This window comes from Seriola dumerili, unplaced genomic scaffold, assembly GCF_002260705.1.
Source record: "Seriola dumerili isolate Sdu_G_001 unplaced genomic scaffold, Sdu_1.0 BDQW01000149.1, whole genome shotgun sequence".
Lineage (NCBI taxonomy): Eukaryota > Metazoa > Chordata > Actinopteri > Carangiformes > Carangidae > Seriola > Seriola dumerili.
This window is the reverse complement of record NW_019174404.1, coordinates 12,064,544-12,085,123: the sequence shown is the minus strand read 5'-3', so window position 1 is coordinate 12,085,123 and position 20,580 is coordinate 12,064,544. Positions and strand designations below refer to the sequence as shown.

Here is a 20,580-nt window from a genome sequence, read left to right as displayed (position 1 = left end):
GGCCTAATTTCGTGGTATTGCCTACATCGTAGTAACCTCTTTGAAAGAAAACATAATGTCTCATTTTATTAATGTTAAATTACAGTTAACTTTCGACCACAGTTGTTCGCTGCACTGTGTTTTCCAACTGGATTTTTCGCCTACTACAAAATCACTGGCATTCTCATCCAAGGGAAAACGTAAAGGAAGGTTGATAAGATATCTTGACACGTACGTAGCCTTCATAATCCCCACTGCTCCAAACCTATCGCTAGAGGGCACTCGCAAATTTAATATTGCACAACCTGCTCTGAGTACTGACGGGCCTCCTGAACCAGTCGGCGTAAAGCAATGAGAGCTCGTCAAGTTTACCAAAACAGAGGAAGAAAGGTTATTTTCCTTCCAAATTAAAGGCGTGACATGGGCGCAGGGCAAATTTGCCGTGCCCGATTTGACGGCTATGTCCACGATTTCTCAACGGCTCATTGTTCAAATTACTTTCCAAGGTAGAATACCAGTCATGTGTTTTGAAACTGCCTTTGTCGCTCATTATTGCACAAGCGCCCTACATGCAAATTTGTAACGTATATATCGCTTTATTTTGAAAGCCATGACCGGAGGCCCCGTTTGTCATTCTGGCTAGCTTGAAATGGGTAGCGTTGGGATAGGCCATAACAACCACCCAACAAGGCGTTGTGCTACTATGGGGAAATACCGAACCGAACCGATAGTAAAATAACGGTTTTTGTTTAGTTTTTAGTCGAGGTAAATGCTGAAAATCCTCTGGAAAGTCGATGCAAGTGGAAATGATCGCATATTAGGGATCAAATTTGGACGTTGACGTCGAGCCGTGCGTAATGAGCAGAGTTGGAAAAAGAAGGTGTTGAGCTGCATTTTTTCTCTCTCTCTGCCAGGGACAACTTGGGTCGGAGTACTGACTAAACTACGAGGGGATACGAAGAAAAATAATGCCCACAAAGCTCTCCACTTTCTGGTAAATATATTGACCGCTCGCTTTCAACAGTTGCATCGCATACTGCTCGAAGTAAATTGGTCTTTCCGAGGGGTAAAGTCAACGCGACACAGCAGAGATAGCTAGCCTCTTAGGATATGCTACTAATTACAGGGCTGTGGTGAATATGACTCCTCTTGCTAGGCTGTAGCGAAATATTTGGACATTACTTCCCATTTTTATCAGCTGAAACAAACAAACCACTTGCTTTTTGCTCTTACAAGCACTTTTAACCAGGGCTTCCGCTGAGCCGCGATAGCCCACCAGTAGCCCAAAGACCAACAATAGCTCCGCGTTAACGTAAGGCTAACAAAGCCACTGCAAATGATTGATTTTTTTTTTTTTTTTTTTTTTTTTTACAAAAGGAAACACTTCTTTCCTGTTTATTAGGCCAGCTTAGTAAAAAAAAGTTTAGGATGGATGTGCATTTAACTTTGAGGATTAGCCTACATGTTGCTGTTTATTGCCTGTGTCAAATAGTTGTTGATAGGATGTGCTATGGCAACAATATAGTCTATCATCGATTATTAGATATTCTACCTGTGAATAAGGGTTTATTGGTCTACCAAAGTCATAATAATTTCCAGTAGTGAAATAATATCTAGTATACATTCAAAGGTCAGCAAATGCAGTAATTGCTGTACATTTGCAGGTATCCTTTTTGCAATTTGTAGGCATCCTGACTTGTTCACAGTCTGCATTACTATTTGCCTAACTCATCCAAATAATCATTTTTGTTAAGCTGTCCCAAGGGGTTTCTTTAACAATGATGTTTGCTAGGGTCACCATTTATTTACAAGTGTGGAGGAGCCATATGTACACCGTGTTAATCCTGTTGTAATCTCACTGAAATTTTGGTTGGGCTCAAGATTCTGTACACCCTGTTTTCCTCTGAGAGACTACCTGTGTATATCTTTCAGTCTTTTGGTTTGGAAAAGGTGCCTTTACTGCGTTCTTCAATATTTGGTTTTCTCCTTTGACCAGGTTAAGAATTTGAGTCAATGCTGCAGGGCCACATAATGACATGTAATTATTGGAGTTGTATCCTCAGAAGTCCATGACTGGCATGAAAGGCCGTGAGCTTGCAAGTACTTGCCACAGACTAACTGAATGAGCTGGACTTTGGCCTGAATGCTGTTTGCCCTGGCCAGTTGGATGGAGAACTCAACAAGCAGCATTGACAACTCACTTAAAATAAGCACTAATTGTTTCCTGAGTTGCCATTCATTCTCTGGAGATTGACTGTCAGGCTGTGTTTGTATAGTCAGTAGTGTGTGCACACTTAACATTTCTTTATTGAAAAGATGGCCCTGTTCGGTGTGCAAGCAGACCTAGAGAATGCCATTCATCCAGTCAGGCTTTGTCACCTTACGTATCATGATGTTTTCACTCAGATGTCTAAAAGAAAAGAATGTGTTTATGCTGATTAGATGTATATATTACACTGCAGTTATAAAAAGGTATTAGTTGACATAATTTGTCTGTGTTTTTTAACATAATAATTGGACAAGCCCTGCATCTATATTTTTCGTGGTATGCAAGTCAGGAAAGTAAATTTGTTTCTTCTGGGATCAGTGTGATGGGACTTCATGAGATAATAGAATGCCAGCATTGGACTAATAAAAAAAAAAAAAAAAATCTCTGAATAAATAGTTTCAACATATAAAGAGCACTGCGCAGCTACTGTGTTATTTTAGCCAGGCAAGTGTTTAAGGATATACAATATTTTAGTGTTCCTGCCGTTGTTGCCCTTTCATTCAGACCTGACTCTGATATCCACTGTTTTGTTTGTGTATCATGGCAAAAAAAAATTTGATCAGCTGACAACATAGCCAGTGAAATGTCAAATATGCGGCACCACGGTTCATATTGTTGGTTGACACAGGCTAATCCAGAGGCTGCCCACCATGAGTCATCATTGTGGGCACTTTTGTTTCCTCTGTCTGTCTCTGTCATTTCAGTTTGTTGCTGTTTTCTAGCCTGTTCTGATTCCTGTAGTTTCCTGTAGCCCTCCCAGCAGAGTTAGTGATAAGTCCAATGCCCTGATTCTCTGTCGTACTGATTGACCTGATTGGCAAAAACACTGCAGAGGTAAGCAGTCTGCTCTGCCTCTGAATTTTGTCTTTCCAACAATCATTTCATAATAAGAAATTCTTATTTTAGAAGGGGTGATTTATTCTTTTTTTGTTCCACCTGCAATCCATATTCCACTTGCACATCTTACTGTAGGATGTGTGCAGACACATCGATACCATAGAGGTCACTGTGTTAAAAAGTTCTGGTTTCTGCTCACCGCGGCATTGCTTATTATGATCCTTTTAGAGTGCCTCTGATTGTATCAAATAACCAAAGAGTCAAACAGTCTATAATTACTGTCTGAAGCAGTATTTCTGTCCAGCTTGGTTAACAAAGCACATAATGGCCAACTCTCCCCACAGGTCATTTAACACATTTTGTGACATTGAAACGTTTTGGTTATATTCTCCTATGAACTTATTAAACTGCAACAACAACAAGGTATAGGTTTCCATAATTTCCCTGTATTTTCTGTATATTAATTGAACAATCCCTGCATCTTTCTTTTTCATTCTATGCAAGTCAAGAGATGGACTAAATCAGCTGTGTATTTAGAGCTTCAACATGCGTACAGAGTGCACTTTGCATCTACTCTTATTTTAGACAGGCAAGTGTTTAGGGGACACACAAAATTTCAGTGTTTCTGCTGTTGCTGCCCTTTCATTCAGGCCTGACTGATATTGGCATCATGATTGCTCATCTTCAGAAGATTAGGTCATTGAATCTAACAAAGGTGACTATCAAAAAGCTGTGATTTCATCATTTCATCCTTTCATCCAGAGGACTCACAGTAGGACCACTGGAGTACATAGTAACCAGGTTTCTTTGTAACATTTTAGAATAACAATGGATGCCTTTAGATTCAGAAACCGTTGTAGAATAACCAGAAATGCAAGAAATAGAGATTTCTCAATCATGTGCTACACTGCCCAAGTAATTCTTCACATTGCTTTTGATTGTTGAAGTCTTGTCATGGCATCCTGGCTTCATTACTCCTGTCACTTTGATTCAAAATGTTGAATTTGTGCATTTCATTAGCTGAGCTTTGGTTTAGGGAGATGACTTGTAAAAGTCTGCACTGAAATAATAAGAACATTCTCCTGAATTTTTGGGTTGCAGACAGGAAAAGAGACCCTGCCTCTTCCCTTTTCTCTAGCCATGATGAGGAAATCCACATAAATGATTGATAAAGTGCCCTCACTGTCATTTGAATAATACATCGGTCCTGTTCTTGTGCCAGGCATTTTTGTATGGTAATGTTCTCTGGGAGCCTGGGGTTCTGTCTTTTAAACCTCTGCAAGTGCCTGATTTAAATAAAATAAAATAATCCAGATGACTGAGGCAAGGTGAGCAGTTTGAAAGGGTGCGTATGTCTGTGTGTGAATGTGTGTGTGCAGTGAGAGATAGGTGGGGGCAGGGAGTGTCTCCTGTCACCTCTCATTAGGGACGCATAGTCCAGCTCGGCCGGCGTCTGCCTTCCCCCGTCTGTGGCACTGCCCTCCCCTGCTCCCAGCCTGAGCCCGACAGAGCTGCACACTCTTTCAGTCTAAACTGCAGAGAAGTGTCTTAATGTTCAGCATCAGAGAGATTATAGCAGAGATGCTTCTTATTGAACAGTGTGAGTCAGGTCTCAAGGAAATAGCTGTCCTAAATTATGCTTTTAGAATTCTGCACTGCAGCTGCAGTTAAATTTGGTTCACTCTTTTGAATGAGTTGAAGCTGTGAGTCTTCCGAGCTGGGAGTCAGCATATTATTCAATTGATGTGTTCGTTGCTTTGTTTTATTCTGCCTCTGCTGTGCTCCTTTGAGGACCCCCAACTCCTCCACCCCCTTTTGTAAACAAGACAGTATATATCTCAAGGGCTTCCTCCTCTCCTACATATTCAAATTCAATTTCTAATTTTGTCCAAATGAATTCCCTGTGAAGATGAGGCTTATTTAAAGCAGTCTAATGAAATAAAGATCAACTAACATTTTTATTGGAGTGCTCCAGTGTGACTGCTTGGTGACTATTTGTGTGTTTGGAGTAAAAGGCTGTGGTTTTCCACTGAACCCTTGGGAGGCTGTGGAGTGCTGCTCTACAGGGGCAGACACAATGATTTATTAGTATGGTAGGCAGGAAAAACTAGCAAGCTGAGATAAAACAGATCCCCCATCACACCTCAGTTCTCTGTCTGGTTTCATACATAAGAAAGAAGAAATGTGTATATTTACATATAAAGGTCCAGAGCAATGAGAATTACATTTCAAAGACTCTTAATAATGTTTATTAAATGGCATATTTATGCAATGCTGCCCAAGACTTAAGTGCCATGGAAATTGGAGAAGCTTTCCCTCTTGTTTGGAAAATGGTTAAAATTATTTTTGATCTCCAATCTACTTATTGGTAGAAATGAAGTTGAAAATATTCAGTGTGTAATTAATAGCCTGATTGGTTGACAGTATGCTTAGTTAATGAGTTGCTCTGTTTATTGCTAGCTCATACCCAGTGACAGCCAGTGCAGTTGCTCATATCTGTCCCTATCTAGAACACATATTTTTCTGTCTTTAACTTTGGTTTTGATGACCCTACTACATAATCTCACATTTGGGGTGTGCAATAAGGATAGATCTTCTATCAAGGTACATGTACTGTTTTATATCACAGCGTAAATATACTATGTCTGTCTATAGTAAATTTAAACTCACTAGGCCACTTTGATGGGCGACATTTTGACTTATCGGTACAGCAGAGGTGTTACTAATAACATTGATAATGACACCATTCGTTTGAGTGTTCCTCTAAGCCATGACTGTGTGAGCCAGCATGCGCAATACCAGGACCCCGACACTTAAGCAGCTAAATGGACTCTAAGGCCTATCGAGAATAACCAGACAAAATAACCAGACAGGAATATTTTTGGCTAATCTGATTAACTAATATATGACAAATGAAATGACTTCATCATATTGATACAAAAATCCTACACAAGTCCAATATTGCCATGAAGCTGTTCTGGTTATTGCAACATTGACCATGATAGCCCAATGTAACTAGAAGTATTAAAGGGAAAGCTACAATTGTATGTAGACAAAATTGTATTGTCTCAGTATACATCACCATATTGTCCACCCCTGTGTCATTCATTATTTTGCATTCAAACATGACATTTCTAATAAAAACAATGCTGTTGAGCACCGAATAGTTTCACTGAACAACTTATAGTCGTCACAGCTGGGACACACGCTTAGTCGAATCTGTCTGTACTGGCAGGAACTGAATAGGGATACAGTTTGAAAAGTAGCTTAGAGATGAACTTTCATGGTAATTTAATGAGAATATAATACTAAGCCGCTTGGCTCTAATTGATATGACCTTGGTCAATGAATTATCAATAAAAATGCATTATAATTATACACTGCATAGATACACATACACATTGAACTGGAAAAACATCCAAATTATTCATTAGACTACAAATGTTTAAACAATTAAAATGAACAAGAAGGGCAACGGCAGAGTGGGTTGTGCCTCCCTACAAAATCAACATACATCTGCATTATATTTGCTGTTGACTGCCAGTCAGAGTTTCCTGAGGGCCAAACGGAGGAAGTCTCTGTTAAGATAAGTCACCATTCAAGATTATAGATAGGAGCCTGAAAACACAATCAGAAACAGAATTTTTAGCATTTCAGGCCTGTAAAATTGCCATGGCAGCCATGATTCATGTTTGCACTGAAATCAATGGGGCTGAAACAGTGTGATGGATAGTAATAGATGTCCCTCTGCTCAGCTTCCTTAACATTGACGCCCCTGGCCATTTATTATATTTTGACAGAGTCCAAACTGTCCAAACTCATCACGTTGTAATCCCTGTGAGATGTTAGTCAGCAACATTTAAAATGTAATCACTCTTTGGCTTAAACATCTCTCCCACTGTTCTTTCTGTCGTCTTTCATCTTCCTTCCTCCAGGCATGGCAGGCTGGGCCTGGGGCTCTGAGGACACTTCAGAGGATCCGTGCCTGACCCACGACTGAGGATTGAGAGGAATACGTTGTCTGAGCAGAATGACTCAGCAAGAGGGGGGACCCCCAAATAGCAAGTGAAGAGAAGTGAGGATGGGTGCCAATGGATCCAGCTATCCACACTCTTGCTCCCCACGCATAGGGGGAAATGCACAGGCACAGCAGACTTTTATAGGTAGGTATTTTATCAGTGGTTTAATTCCATTTATTGTGATTAGTTGCATGGTTAACTCGGTCAGTAAAGATGGCTCATTCTGTATTTTCAGTCAGCATATGATAAAATATCTGTTACCTTAACTATTAGTCAGACACATGATTCACATGACTGGCATTATCCACTCCCTCTACAAACACATAATGGGGGTCTAGCATGGCCAGACTCGCACTTTAGTAGACTTGATCAACCACCTTCCATGACAAGTAATTGTGCAAGAGGTAATTGGTGAATATTTTTGTGCACTAGAGCTCTTGAACTGGGCCATTGACTCATACAAACGATTCAAATGTGTTAAAGCAATGCTTCTACATTACCATAAGGATTTTATGAAGTGTTATGAGGGGCAAATATGCAACGAAACTTGTGTCCAACATGGTTAACCAAAATCACATTAAGTATTTGGAGTTGGAGTTAAAAGTATCCTTTAGCAAAAACCTCCAACCATCTGAAGGCCGCTTGTTCAACTGTCACATTTTTCTACTGACTGGCATAACAGCTACACAGCTACAGTCTGAAACTTAATGTGAAGGATTTTTGTTTTGTTTTCTTGCCTTTGTTCTTGAAGTGATTTTGATTGGTTGTTAGAGATCACTGTCTATCACTCTCTATTAGGAGGCATGTTTGGAGACATCTTTGATTCTCCTAAATCAGTGGTTGGAGTCTTTCTGGTTTATAGCCCTTAAATCATTCCCAGCAGCCCTCAGTGCCAGGGGGTTTGGAGAACTGCTTCATATGTGGAGTCAAATAAATCCGTTCTTAACAAAAAACATTGTTAATTTCAGTTTCAAAATGACTTTGGTCTGAGGTTTTTGTAGACTTGTACTTTTTTGTTAAAAGAGTCAAATTATCTCAGTAGCCCCTGAGACCTCTGGGGTTTGCTATGTGCTCTGTAGTTGCTTGGTTCAGCTAGTCTGGGCCACAGATGATTCACAATGTTAGAATGATTACTATTTGGGTCACACTGATGGATGCTGAGAGAAGGGCAGGCAGAGAGGATCTCCTTGGCAGAACCTCCTCTGACGTACAAGTCCTGTCTCTCAAGCCAAAGATAACTGCTATTCTGTGTAATTGATGGAACCCAAGTATGAGAATGAACTGAAGTGCATTGGGAAGTACAAAGCAGGATAAAGCATTTAATTGGTTCTAAAACAAAACAAAATAAAGGGATTCTGTGTTTTTTCTACTATTGAATCAGATCCAAATGCTTTGGTAACTGGGTCAGGGTAGTGTGTTCTTGGCCTGACAGAGCTGGCCACACCACAGGGGTGCCAGAGACAGATTGTGTTTCTAGTAGTCTGGCCTCGAGTGACATGGTGTTGGGGTTATGAAGTTTCGTGTCTCATCGGAAGACCATTTTTAAAATGAAATATCTGGGGAACAGATATCATCAAAACTATCACAATATTAGTATATATATATATATAATATTAGTAATGACGTAAACATGTTATTTACATTCTATGTTAAGATTTCTGTGTGCTTCTACACAAAATAAAATTCTTGTGAAGCTAACCTGCATGTGTTTTCATTTCAGGGACCTCATCCTACTCTCAGCAGGGATATGGCTGGGAGTCTAAGCTATACAGCCTGGAGCACGGCCATGAGCGGCCCACAGACAGGAAGAAGAAGAGCCTTGGTTTAGCAACCCTCAAACGGAGGTTCATCAAAAGGAGGAAGTCCAGCCGCTCTGCAGATCATGCGCGGCAGATGCGGGAACTTTTATCAGGATGGGACGTCCGTGACACAAACGCTCTAGTGGAAGAGTATGAGGGCACAGCAGCCCTCAAGGAGCTGAGCTTCCAGGCCAGCCTGGCACGTGCCGAGGCTCCCAGCTTGCAGCGGGATCTTGCTGCCCTTTACCAGCACAAGTACTGCACAGATGTGGACCTCATATTCCAAGGTACTTGCTTCCCTGCTCACCGGGCCATCCTGGCTGCCCGCTGCCCCTTTTTCAAGACTCTGCTGTCCTCATCTCCTGGCTATGGAGCAGAGGTTCTCATGGATGTTGAGACAGCTGGCATTGATGTGCCCATGTTCTCTGCCCTGCTTCACTACTTGTACACTGGGGAGTTTGGGGTGGGTGGAGCGGAGGATACCAGGCTTCAGAATGTGGATGTACTAGTACAGCTCAGTGAGGAGTTTGGCACACCCAACTCCCTGGAGGCAGATATGAAGGGCTTGTTTGACTACATGTGTTACTATGACGCTCTGCTCAGCTTTTCCTCAGACTCTGAGATGATAGAAAGCTGTAATGAGAGAGGGGCTGTGGCTGCAGCACCAACGGGGGGCTCAGCAGGCAATGGGGGGCCCAGGACCCCCGACGAGGACCTTAGGGCACACAAGGCCATCCTCTCAGCGCGTTCTCCTTTTTTTAGGAACCTTTTGCAGAGACGTATCCGCACAGGAGAGGAAATGACAGAGCGCACATTGCAGACACCCACCCGCATAGTGCTGGATGAGTCCATCATTCCACGGAAATATGTACAGGTTATTCTCCACTGCATGTACACGGATGTGGTGGAGCTTGGGTTGGTGCTGCGGGGCAGCCCCTCAGCAAGCAGCCTCGGTGAGGTGCAAGCCCTTGTGTCAGGGGGCCGTGGGGCCAGCACCCGCACTGAGGAGGCCATGGAGCTGTACCATATCGCACTATTCTTGGAGTTCAGTATGCTAGCTCAAGGTAAGCCAAAAGCACACACATTATAACACACATACACGATTCAGCAGCACATGGGAAAAAAAAAAATTCTCTTTAGACATGATGTGCTTACAGCCACATTGTCTACACTTGGCTGATCAATATAACTGATCTGTATCAAGACATGTACATGAGTGTATGTATTTCCTCTCTCATACTGCCTTATTAAATTACAGTTGAAGATAAGTTCAAATTACTAGACTGTTAGTAGAACTTGAAGTCTAATGCTTTACGTAGACTTTTATTTAAAGTTGTGATATGGGATAATTAGGACAATAAGAGATGCATAATGTTTTGATAAATGTGTTTCATTGTCCATCTTTATTTTTTAAGCATAGTTCATCTCACAATGTTTCATTCTTTGACAAACTGTCCACTGACATGAGTGTCAGTGCTGCTAGGATCTCAGTTAGGACAAACTGCTTAAAACCCTCAATATGAGCAGTGATAATGTCGTTAAATAGCCTTTAAGTTAAATTGTCAGTCTGGGCTGTCATAATTATAGTGTCTGTTTTCATTGACGTGATAATGCGAGTTGGATTTTGTAATAACTGGCTGGATTTCTTTGTGAAATAGTAGCTATTGTACTTTAAACTCTCCCTCCATATAGTCATATGTGTCTCGCACTCTTTGTCTAATTAGTCTACCCTGTCTTTAAAACTACATTATGCATACGTTAGCATATGTGCAATATGGCTGTGCAGATCAGGCTAGTGTTTAACAGCTTGGGTGACTGTGATGGGTGTTAGAGCTGCGGCTGCCAGTAGCAGAGTGATACTGGCTGAGGGTTTGTCTGTGTCTCCAGGGGCAGACGGCTTTCTGTCTGATACACACAGTGCATCTGAGCTTCTGTCAGCACCTCGTCTCTGGTCTTCTACTTCGTCACTGCTCTATCTTTACTTGGATGACACTGCCTTTTTGACTCTTGCCACAGTTTCAGAATGGCCCCAGTAACATGCCAAAGGTTACAGCCGTTGTTTGACATGAGCCGGTCACTTTGTCACTCTCACCTCCTCCAGAGTGGCATGTCTGAGTGCTGTCCAGTTTCCAACACGCCTAATAAAGCTCCGCCTCAATCAGAATAACCTTTGCTATATGCAATGCTTGAAGCAGCCTATTTCAGATGCACACAAAAAGTTTTGGCCTGTCTATCTTGATCTTGACCGATCTAGACAATGATCTTATAACCATCTTATCTTTCATAGAACCATGATGGTGGGAATTAGTTTGTCAAATACTTAAATGGTGATATGAGATGCATTAAACGATTTAAGCACACCATTTCACTGCTTCATGCTGTGTAATGCAATCAAAACAGTATTATTTTCATTTTAGCCGCCAAATTACAATATTATTAAACAGATCAAAAATGCACTCTGTAATTGTTTGTTGTGAGTCAAAACACTTCAGTGAAACTGTCAAAGTAAAAGCCCTCCTTGTTCTGTGCCTTGCTTTCATCAGATTCTCTGCCTGAAAGGATTTTACCGTGAAGCAGCTGGAGACACACAACATAGTCACAACATATTCACATAGTCAAGTGGTTTAGCCTCTGTGCATGCTCTACTAGCACATTGGTTTATAAAGTTTAGTTTGAATTCACTACGCATGTATAGATTACTCAGTAAACAGATGTTGCAGACTTTTACGAAGTGTTATTTGTGCTCTAATTTTGTTATATATTTTGTTTGTACTATAACACTATACAGATAAAGGTAACAATATAAAACATTTTTGGGACACAATGTGCTCAACAGCAATAAACATGCTTGTATACATTTTTTTTAGATCGCAGGATTAGTTCTTGGCAGCTGCTGAATTGCTGTATTGACTAAAGAGCCAATAATCAATCACCTTTTTAAGACTTGTGCAGTGATCTGAATAGCACTGTACACTTGCACTGTACACACAGCTGGTTAGACACCAACTCCCACCCCCAAGCAGTAGTGTCACTCTCAGGGTCACTCTGGCAGCTTAAGCCTGTGAGCAGGCAAATAGTGTCATCCCCACACACCATCACCTCCTCTTCCCTCCCATCCCCCCTTTCAAGCCCCTACTAGAGGGTATTTTTAGCCCCTCTCCTCCCTCTCCCACTGTGTTGCACAGCTCTAAACAGTTCCCATGAAACCTCAATGTGGAATGTGGTGAAATGGTTGAGGTTGACCCGGTGTCATTTTATCCAAGTCCCCTCTCTTTGTCTATTCTGCAACTTCCTGTTATTACCCTTTTTTTTTTTTCTTTTTTTTTTAAATCTCTCTTCCACTGTTTTTTTCCAAATTTTGAACCTCACACACTCCAAAGTATCAAATAATCCTGGCATCTGTGGGTTGACTATGACACAAGAAATTTTTTATAAGTCCATCCCACCACTGGAGACTTCAGTTGCTGCCATGTCTCTTCAGGAGGCAGCAGAGAGGCTTATGTCCGAGGTTTCATATGGAGAGAGAGAGAGAGAGAGAGCCCTCTCTTCTGTCACACTGTCTCCCCCCTCACATGCTCCTCGACTGCTGCCCCCTGGCTGTGTGAAGTTTTGGCCCGTGTAGGTTTTTGCAGAGCAGTTGAGCTCTTCCCTATTAATTCTCAAGATGTGTATCCCTTTATGACTATCTCACTCAAATGGCAACCAATATTAAAAGCCTTATTAATTTTTCAAGTGCTCCGCAGAGATGATAGCCAGTTGGTGTGGTTTCAGTGTGTGCACTGTAGTTCCATCTTTCCTTCCATGCTCACTGGCTGACCAGTGCTTTCAATGCCCTATCTTGGATTGTTTGGAGTGTGTTGACTGAAGGCCTGTGAGTGATCATCAGACATGATTTACATCCACAGGCTTGTTTACAGAGCGTTGAGTGCAGCTGATGTTTTAAGTGGCTTTAGAGGCTGTGTGCTCCATAAACACAGAGCTCCAAATAATAACAGCAAGACAAAATGCATACATCCCCCAAAGTTGGTGTAGTGTAGAGCTGGCTGTTGTGGTTCCTGCTGTTGTGTTGATATTCTTGTCAGTCGGGTACGCTCCAGTGAATGTGGTGTGCCACCCGTGGAGAGAAGGGGAGGCAGGTTAGTATTAGATATAATGCTGATTCTAATCTCCAGCTCATAATAAAAGTGCAGCATTTTAAAAGACTGGTTGTCGCTGTGAATTCTAATGGGCTAACACAGAACAGAGCTGTTTGCTTTCCCCTGTCACTGGTCCCAAGTGGGGAATTGTCTGCCTTTGTGCATGTGTGCCTGCGTGTCTGCTTTTGGGGGGGGGGGGGGCAAAGATGCAAAGGTGAAAGATTGAAACTATCTTAAGCACTTTCTACAAGACAGACAGCACAGGGATGAGTGGTGGAGACAGAGGCACAGATGTTGGGAATCCATTTCCTCTTCCAGTCTGTTTATAGCAGATAAAAAAGCCAAAGTGCCTGGGTCCACATTTCAACTTCATCTGTCTTCTTAACGATGCAGGATTTCCACCGTTCTTTAAAACCACTGCGGGCGCCTGCTTTGCATTTTTCTAACTTTCTATTACAACTAAAGATGCCCAAAAGGGAAAGTGCACCATAAGTGTGTGTGTCTATGCATGTATGCGAATTTGCATGTACATTATTTTGTACGTGTGTGTACTGCACTGTATGTGTTCATCTTAAAATATGCGAGTTGTGCTTGAATGGATATGAAGCTTCAGATTCAAAAGGAAAAGCATTGTTGGACTCATCACTCTCAACCCTGGTGTCCAGTTTCCCAGAGTGCATGTTCAAAGTGGTTTGGGGGTTGGAAGGCAGCTTAGATCTTCTAGTTTAAGATAAGAGTTTCCCAGAGGAGTGTTTCTACTGGTCCAACCAAGAGCTGATGGACAGGATGGCCTGGAATGAGGAAGTTGGCAGGCTTGTATTTCAGTTCAGAGCAGCTCTGGCTGGACGTCAGTCAGTCTGGCTTTATCTCCACGGATGTCCGTTTTGTATTAAACGTCATTGATCTATTGAAGCTCTGGCTTGTCTGGGATTGGCATAGATAGCGTAACCAAACCAATCATGTTATTCTCAGTGGATGTTGGGGGGGTTTAATTCTACCTAAATGGATCCCTCTTAGAATAAGTGTTTGAGTGCCAGTGTAGGCCTGAATTTCAAAACTTAGCTCTTTTTTAAATTGCCAGAGCAGCAGGTACATAATTCCCTGAGCTTTCTGTGGTTTTTTAATGCATTTTTGATTTATGAAAACAAGTGTGTACACATTTGCAAAGTGTGTGTGCTTGTGCACATTTCCTCAGGCTGCTGTGTTTACTTATCACGGTTAAGAGGAGGCAGCTTGAGACTGAAGCACATCAAGGTATCAAAGGCATTTCTGTGGGTTGGTGTGTTACAGAGTTAAACCACTGCCTGCTGTTCTGGTATGTGCTCTGATTTAGGAAATGCAGTAAGGAGGATGTGGGGCTACTAGAGGTAGACTTCCTGGGTCAGTGAATATGAGTCAAAACGACTGACGGTCTGGCAGTGGCTGAAGAATTAGCTCTTGTATTCCAGTTTTGAGTTAAACTGTATCAGCTGTTTTACTTTTCTTGTGGTTTTTATTAAATGTTACACTGTGGGCTTTGACATCTGGACTTGTTTTTTGAATATTTGTGCCTATAAAGAGATTTTATTGAATTTCAGGTTGTAAATTGCTTGTCTATCTCATTGGCTCTCCCAGGCTGCGAGGATATTGTTGTGGAAAGCTTGTCTCTGGACTCACTTGTCCCCATCTTGAAGTGGAGCTCCCAGCCGTATGGCTCTAAGTGGGTCCACAGGCAGGCCATGCACTTCCTCTGCGAAGAGTTCAGTCAGGTTGTCACTTCAGATGTTCTCTACGAGCTCAGTAAAGAGCACCTTCTCAGCGCAATTCAGTCTGACTACCTGCAGGTAAGGAAACAGAACATCACCTGTCAATCTGTTGTCACCCTCTATTACACTTCATATGTGTTATCTGAAAGATACATTTTCTGTTGTGAAGTTTCAGTAATAGGTGTCTACCTTGTTCAGTGATTGCTTGGTGAAAATACATTAAAAACATACAGACACAGACGCATTAACACAATCAATCACACAGTATACACATACACACAAGCACATACTGACGACACCCAGGGTCTCCAAAGTTGAGTAACACCATTCCCTGGAGGGAAATGCCTTCAAACCCAGAATCTAATCAAAGCCAAGCTGTCATCTGTTCCGCCAATCTACTCGGGCATCAGACCAGATGGTTGAGGTGAAGTGTTGTAATCCAACAACACAAACAAACCAACCAGGCCTGAGCTTTGCTGCGACACAGTCTGAACATATTGTATTTTCACCTTACCCTCATTTAGCAGCTTCCCAGTTTTGTTCTCGACAGTATCTAACCTTGTCCTATATCTCACTCTCTGTCTGTGTCTCTTTCTCTGTACTTTGCTCTCATTCACAGGCAAGTGAACAGGACATTCTCAAGTATGTTGTTAAGTGGGGCGAGCAGCAGCTTATTAAGAGGATGGCAGACAGGGGTAAGATAATACACTCTATAATTACCCTCCGAGCAGCCCCCCTAATGGCTCTGAGGAAATTACCCACTCACTAGAGCCTCCAAAATACACTTGAAAGCATTACAGAAAGGAGCCAAACTTTAACCTCAAAGAGGCTTCTTACTGATTGGCCATGTCATTTTGTGTTCTGACCTAGTAAGCGACTGTCTTCTGTAGGGTTTATGGTCAAGTATATTAGTCATCATATTGTCAGGGCTACCAACCTGCTTCAGAAAACACACAGTAGGCAAAGCAATATTTATTCATAATTTGCTAAATTGAACTTCCCTGAAAAATAGCCAGCAGGTTGACTCATAGTTACATAAATTGTCACAGCCATATGCATTATATTAAAAAGCTGCTAATGGCTGTTCCTGTCCTCGTTTACCCAGAGCCCAACCTGTTGAGCGGCACAGCTCACAGCGTAAACAAGAGGGGTGTGAAAAGGAGAGACCTGGATGTGGAAGAGCTGAAAGAGATCCTGTCTCCCCTCCTGCCCTTCATCCGAACTGAGCACATCTTACCTCCCAACAGTGATGTCCTCGCTGATGCGGTCAGTACTCAAAGTCTGCCTTTTTTTCACCTTTAGTCATTTTGACCTTTTTAAACAGAGCATTGATCCACATTCTTCAAACTGTTCACAGCTTAAAAGGGGTTTGATTAGCACCCCTCCCTCAGACATGCTGCCCACGGCAGAGGGGGGAAAAGCCAATGCCTGGTTACGACAGAAGAACGCTGGCATCTATGTGCGTCCCCGCCTCTTCTCTCCTTACGTGGAGGAGGCTAAGGTAAGGCTCATTCACATCGGATTAATAAAGTTTCCAGGCAACGCAGGAAGTAGTGGATTATTTGCGTCCCATATAGCTATCATCAAAGCGAGCAGAGGTTCTGTGAGGACACGTTAACCATTAAGAGCCTTGGGAAAATTTGATGAAACCATCCATGCTCAGTATGCGTACTCACCATTTTTAATAGTTGGCTCCATCAACTTGACTGAAATTCATTTGATGTCCATTTGCACACTTTCCTAATAATTTTTAGACCTTCTCGGGGCCATGAATATTTATGAACATATCCACAGACCAGAGAGTCATTACTAGATTAAGTGTCAATCAAGTGGAACTAATTTGCAAACCCTTTCCATGTCCTTGAGTTGTACATAGGACATTTATTTATTTATTTATTTATTACTTTAGTTTCTGGTCTCACTTGCCCTCTCCTGTCTATCTGTCCTCAGTCTGTACTTGATGAAATGATGGTGGAGCAGACAGATCTGGTGCGTTTGCGACTAGTGCGCATGTCCAACGTCCCAGACACGCTCTATATGGTCAACAATGCTGTGCCTCAGTGCTGTCACATGATCAACCACCAGCAAATGGCAGGCAATTCAAACACAGCTCCATCTGTTGTGGCCAATGAAATTCCAGGTAAGAGAATAGTTCAGGTATGACCAAATGGTAACAGAAATGATGCTGTTGTGCAGCTGATTCTAAGATCCCTGGGTAATAGCCAAAATAATATTCTGAATCAATTAAGTCTCAAGCTATTATATTAACACAACTGTTGTTAGTGAAAAGTCTGTGTTTGTATTGTTTGCATCTTTCAGTGCCTCAGCTGTCAGTGGTGAAGGAAATGATCCGGAGGCTGCAGGAGCTGAGACACACAGAGCAAGTCCAGAGAGCTTATGCCCTAAACTGTGGTGAAGGAGCCACCGTCAGCTATGAGCTGCAGCTGCGGGTGCTGAGGGAGTTTGGTCTGGCAGACGGAGCCACTGAGCTACTGCAGGTTAGCAAAAAGCAGAGGGTTTTTCCCTAGGGGTTAGAAGTGGATGAGATTGCTAAGGCTGAGGACACTGACAGACACAGACCTTGAACAACCCCAGGCAGATAAATCTTTAAAAAAAAATCTTAAAATAGGGGTTGCTTTGTCAGCACCACAAAAGATGTAGATCTCTTAAGCTCCTATTTTGTTTTTTGTTTTTTCAGAACCCGTACAAGTTCTTCCCTGATGAACGGTTTGGAGATGAGAGTCCAATTCTGGCTCTGCGCCAGGTGGGTCGTTGTCGGGTAAACAGCAGCCCAGCTATGGATAGCATGTTCACAGAGCTGGAAGGGGTAGTGGGCTTCCACCCACCCCTACCTCCTCCACCTCCCCCATACCACCCCCCTGCCACACCCAGCCATGCTCAGCTCAAGGGTGCTTGGCGTCCTCGTGTGCCCATGCCGACCCCCACCCGTTCCTTCTCCTATCCCTGCAACCGCACCCTGATCCAGCGCCATGCAGCTGCCAAGCATGGCAGCTCAGAGTACTCCTCTGTGCCCAGGCCCCAGCCCCCAGACTGCACCAACCCGCAGGCCATGGGCCGAGCTTTGCTTTCAGACCAGCAAGCGGTGAGTGTGTGTGTGTTACTTCCTAGAGTCCTTGTGCTGTTTTTGTTTATTCAAATGCAGCTCTATGGTTTGCGCATAGAATTATCAGTAGCTCAGTTCTGAGGTAACCTCACATATTTGTATTTCCAATGCAGATGATCATGGAGCCTGTTATGAGGGAGTTCATGCCTGACATTGCACTGGGAGTGTCAGTCATGTCCCTGAGGGAGCAGCACATGGTAGAGATGGACAGAGATGGCCCTCACAGCCCCATGGGCCCCTCAGGCCACCATCTGCCCCATGGGCCCTGCCCTTCTGCCCGCCTCAGCCATGGCCACGGACCTGGACATGGCCACTCCTGCAAGAGACACGCTCCTGAACCCAAGCTGGAGGCTCAAGCCGAGTTCCCTGACCTGTATGACTTCTCCTGCCGACCTGCAACCCCAACCTCCGCTCACCCTCTGCCCTCCTTTGCAGGACCAGACCTCTACAGCCACAGCTGCAACCCCTCCAGCTCCTATCCACCCCCCTACATTTCTGACTCTCAGTCCCAGGGCCACATGCAGGGACGGACTGCCCCAGACCCACTACGGCTAGATGTCCTCAGTATGACCTCTCAGAGGCATGATGGAGTCCTTGCCAGTCCTTCTGGGGCCCAGCCGAGGATGGGACATATCCCAAGGGGGAGATCCAATGAGACAGACCTGACTCATGGCTTAGGCCATTTACGGTCCCCCAGTGGAAACATGGACAGCTATGAGGAGAGGCACACAGGACCTAGAGACACCCCAGAAGACATGGTTCTAGCTGGAGAATCATCAGGCCCGGGTCCCCTCCAGCAGCCTCACAGGAACAGTGTCAGCGAGGAGATCGCCAGAGACCGCAGGTCACCCAGCAAGCCTGACTACCCTTATAAGAAATCTGCACTTTAACCCCGGTTGAGGGCCAGGGGTTGAGTTAAGAAAAGGGAAAAAGTGATGAGTGGCTGTCCATCATAATGGATGGCAATGCACTAAATGTGTGCTTGTGTATATGTGTGTGTGTTTGACAGGAGCAGGGAAAAGGGGTGGTCGATGGTTGCTATTTATAGGATCTGTTCTTTTGTCCTACCTCTATCACACTGTGCCATCCATCACACAGTCAGAAAGAGTAAGAGCTGTAGGTTAACTGTCAATGTTTGTAATTGATCTCTGCAACCCTGCCTGGTCCTGCTGGTTTAGAGGATGACTCAGGCACTCCTGGGATGGATTGGTCTCTTGAGTTTGATTGTAAAGAAAGGTTAGCTCTATGCTATGTGAATCCTGCGTGAGGAGGTCACAACATTAGATGTAGCTCAGTTATGAACTGATGGTTCAACAAAGACTATATCCATTAGCTCTGCTATCTCTCGATTATTTTCAGGATACAATGGGGAGATGGCTGGATAGGAATCTCAATTTACACAAGCGAACAATGGCACACAGTCTGGGACAAAGTATTGTGATAAAATCATATGTAAATACGTCTGGCTGTATTCTTTCCTCCCGTGACTTGTATTTCCATTTCTTCCTGTAGCATGCCTATAGCAACCCACCTGACTAGTTTTCCCCTCCTGGCCATGATTCTGCAGTGCTGATGAGTAATTGGCCAAGGCTTTGTCACACAAAGCAGGAATTTGATCCGACAGGAAGTAGGTCATCAGAGCTCGTCATTCTCCAGTAACCCAGTCTGATAATTGTGTCAGGCTTTAACTATCGCAGCCTCTCAGTGTCTAGCTTAGGGGCAGAAGCCTGGCGTTTTTCAGAGAAGGGGAGGAGGCAGGAGGATTGCGGGCGGGTTCATTACTGAGATACAGTAGAAAATATAGGGGTGCCATGGCAACTGACGTACCGTGATCAAATGGAGTGTAGGGGGGGGGGTTTGTTGGTGTTGCAGCTGGAACAGGTGTGTGTGTGTGTGTGTGTGTGTGTGTGTGTGTGTGTGTGTGTGTGTGTGTGTGTGTGTGTGTGTGTGTGTGTGTGTGTGTGTGTGTGTGTGTGTGTGTGTGCGCGAGATTAACTTTGATACACACAGGTGTTTAGACAATCTCAGTACTGTACACTCCCATCTTTAGTCAGGTCTGTTTGTACATATCAGAGAGACTGAGATGATTAACTGTAGTCTATGGCACAGAGTGTGCTAGAGCTCCCTCTTGTTCTGTTTAATCCAATAGCATCAAGTAACAAATCTAAAGCCTTAATCAGTGCTTGGAATATTCAGTTTTAGCTACCTTTATTCAATTAAGTATGATGTCATTATATCGCAACCCCTGTTAATTGCTTTTTTGACTGTTCTGTTCACTACAGGCACATTCACAGCAGTTAATCTGGGTGGTAGCGGTGGATTTCAATAAACCCAAATGCTAAAACTATGTATATACATTTGGCCTCCAACTCACCACCGGGGGAGATTGTGGGAGATTGTTTATCTGCATAGTCAGTGTTGATACTGTTTAAGAGCCGCAGCAGCTGTAGCTCCACAACCCTGCAAATACACACATAAAAGCCTGTTACAGCCAACAGCTGGCATACAACCTCACGTACGCATATCATTGCACTGTAGGAGCCACCTGTTCATTAGCTGAAGGGAAAAGGAACAAATGAATTTCGAACAATAGGAATCTTATATTGAAGAAAAGTTGGCGATTGCGGGCTCATATCTCCAATGGAAATTGTATATAATGAATTGAGTTCCAC

At 43.3% G+C, this 20,580-nt stretch overlaps 1 protein-coding gene across 1 annotated transcript; it reads left to right on the top strand.

The window, feature by feature from the left end:
* Positions 1 to 653: 653 nt before the first annotated feature.
* Positions 654 to 19,731, top strand: btbd7 (BTB domain containing 7). Its single transcript, XM_022750283.1, has 11 exons — positions 654 to 973; positions 7,021 to 7,248; positions 8,825 to 9,967; positions 14,654 to 14,862; positions 15,404 to 15,479; positions 15,890 to 16,050; positions 16,142 to 16,285; positions 16,735 to 16,924; positions 17,104 to 17,282; positions 17,483 to 17,887; positions 18,022 to 19,731. The coding sequence occupies exons 2-11, from the start codon at positions 7,167 to 7,169 to the stop codon at positions 18,796 to 18,798; spliced, it is 3,366 nt and encodes a 1,121-aa protein (XP_022606004.1). The 5' UTR covers positions 654 to 973; positions 7,021 to 7,166; the 3' UTR covers positions 18,799 to 19,731.
* The last annotated feature ends 849 nt before the right edge of the window (positions 19,732 to 20,580 follow it).

Bases quoted from the DNA above. Each gene is read 5' to 3' on its own strand.
- btbd7 (XM_022750283.1), top strand. From the start codon at position 7,167: ATGGGTGCCAATGGATCCAGCTATCCACACTCTTGCTCCCCACGCATA. The intron at 7,249-8,824 runs GTAGGTATTTTA...TTTTCATTTCAG, and splicing joins GGCACAGCAGACTTTTATAG to GGACCTCATCCTACTCTCAG. The intron at 9,968-14,653 runs GTAAGCCAAAAG...TGGCTCTCCCAG, and splicing joins GTTCAGTATGCTAGCTCAAG to GCTGCGAGGATATTGTTGTG.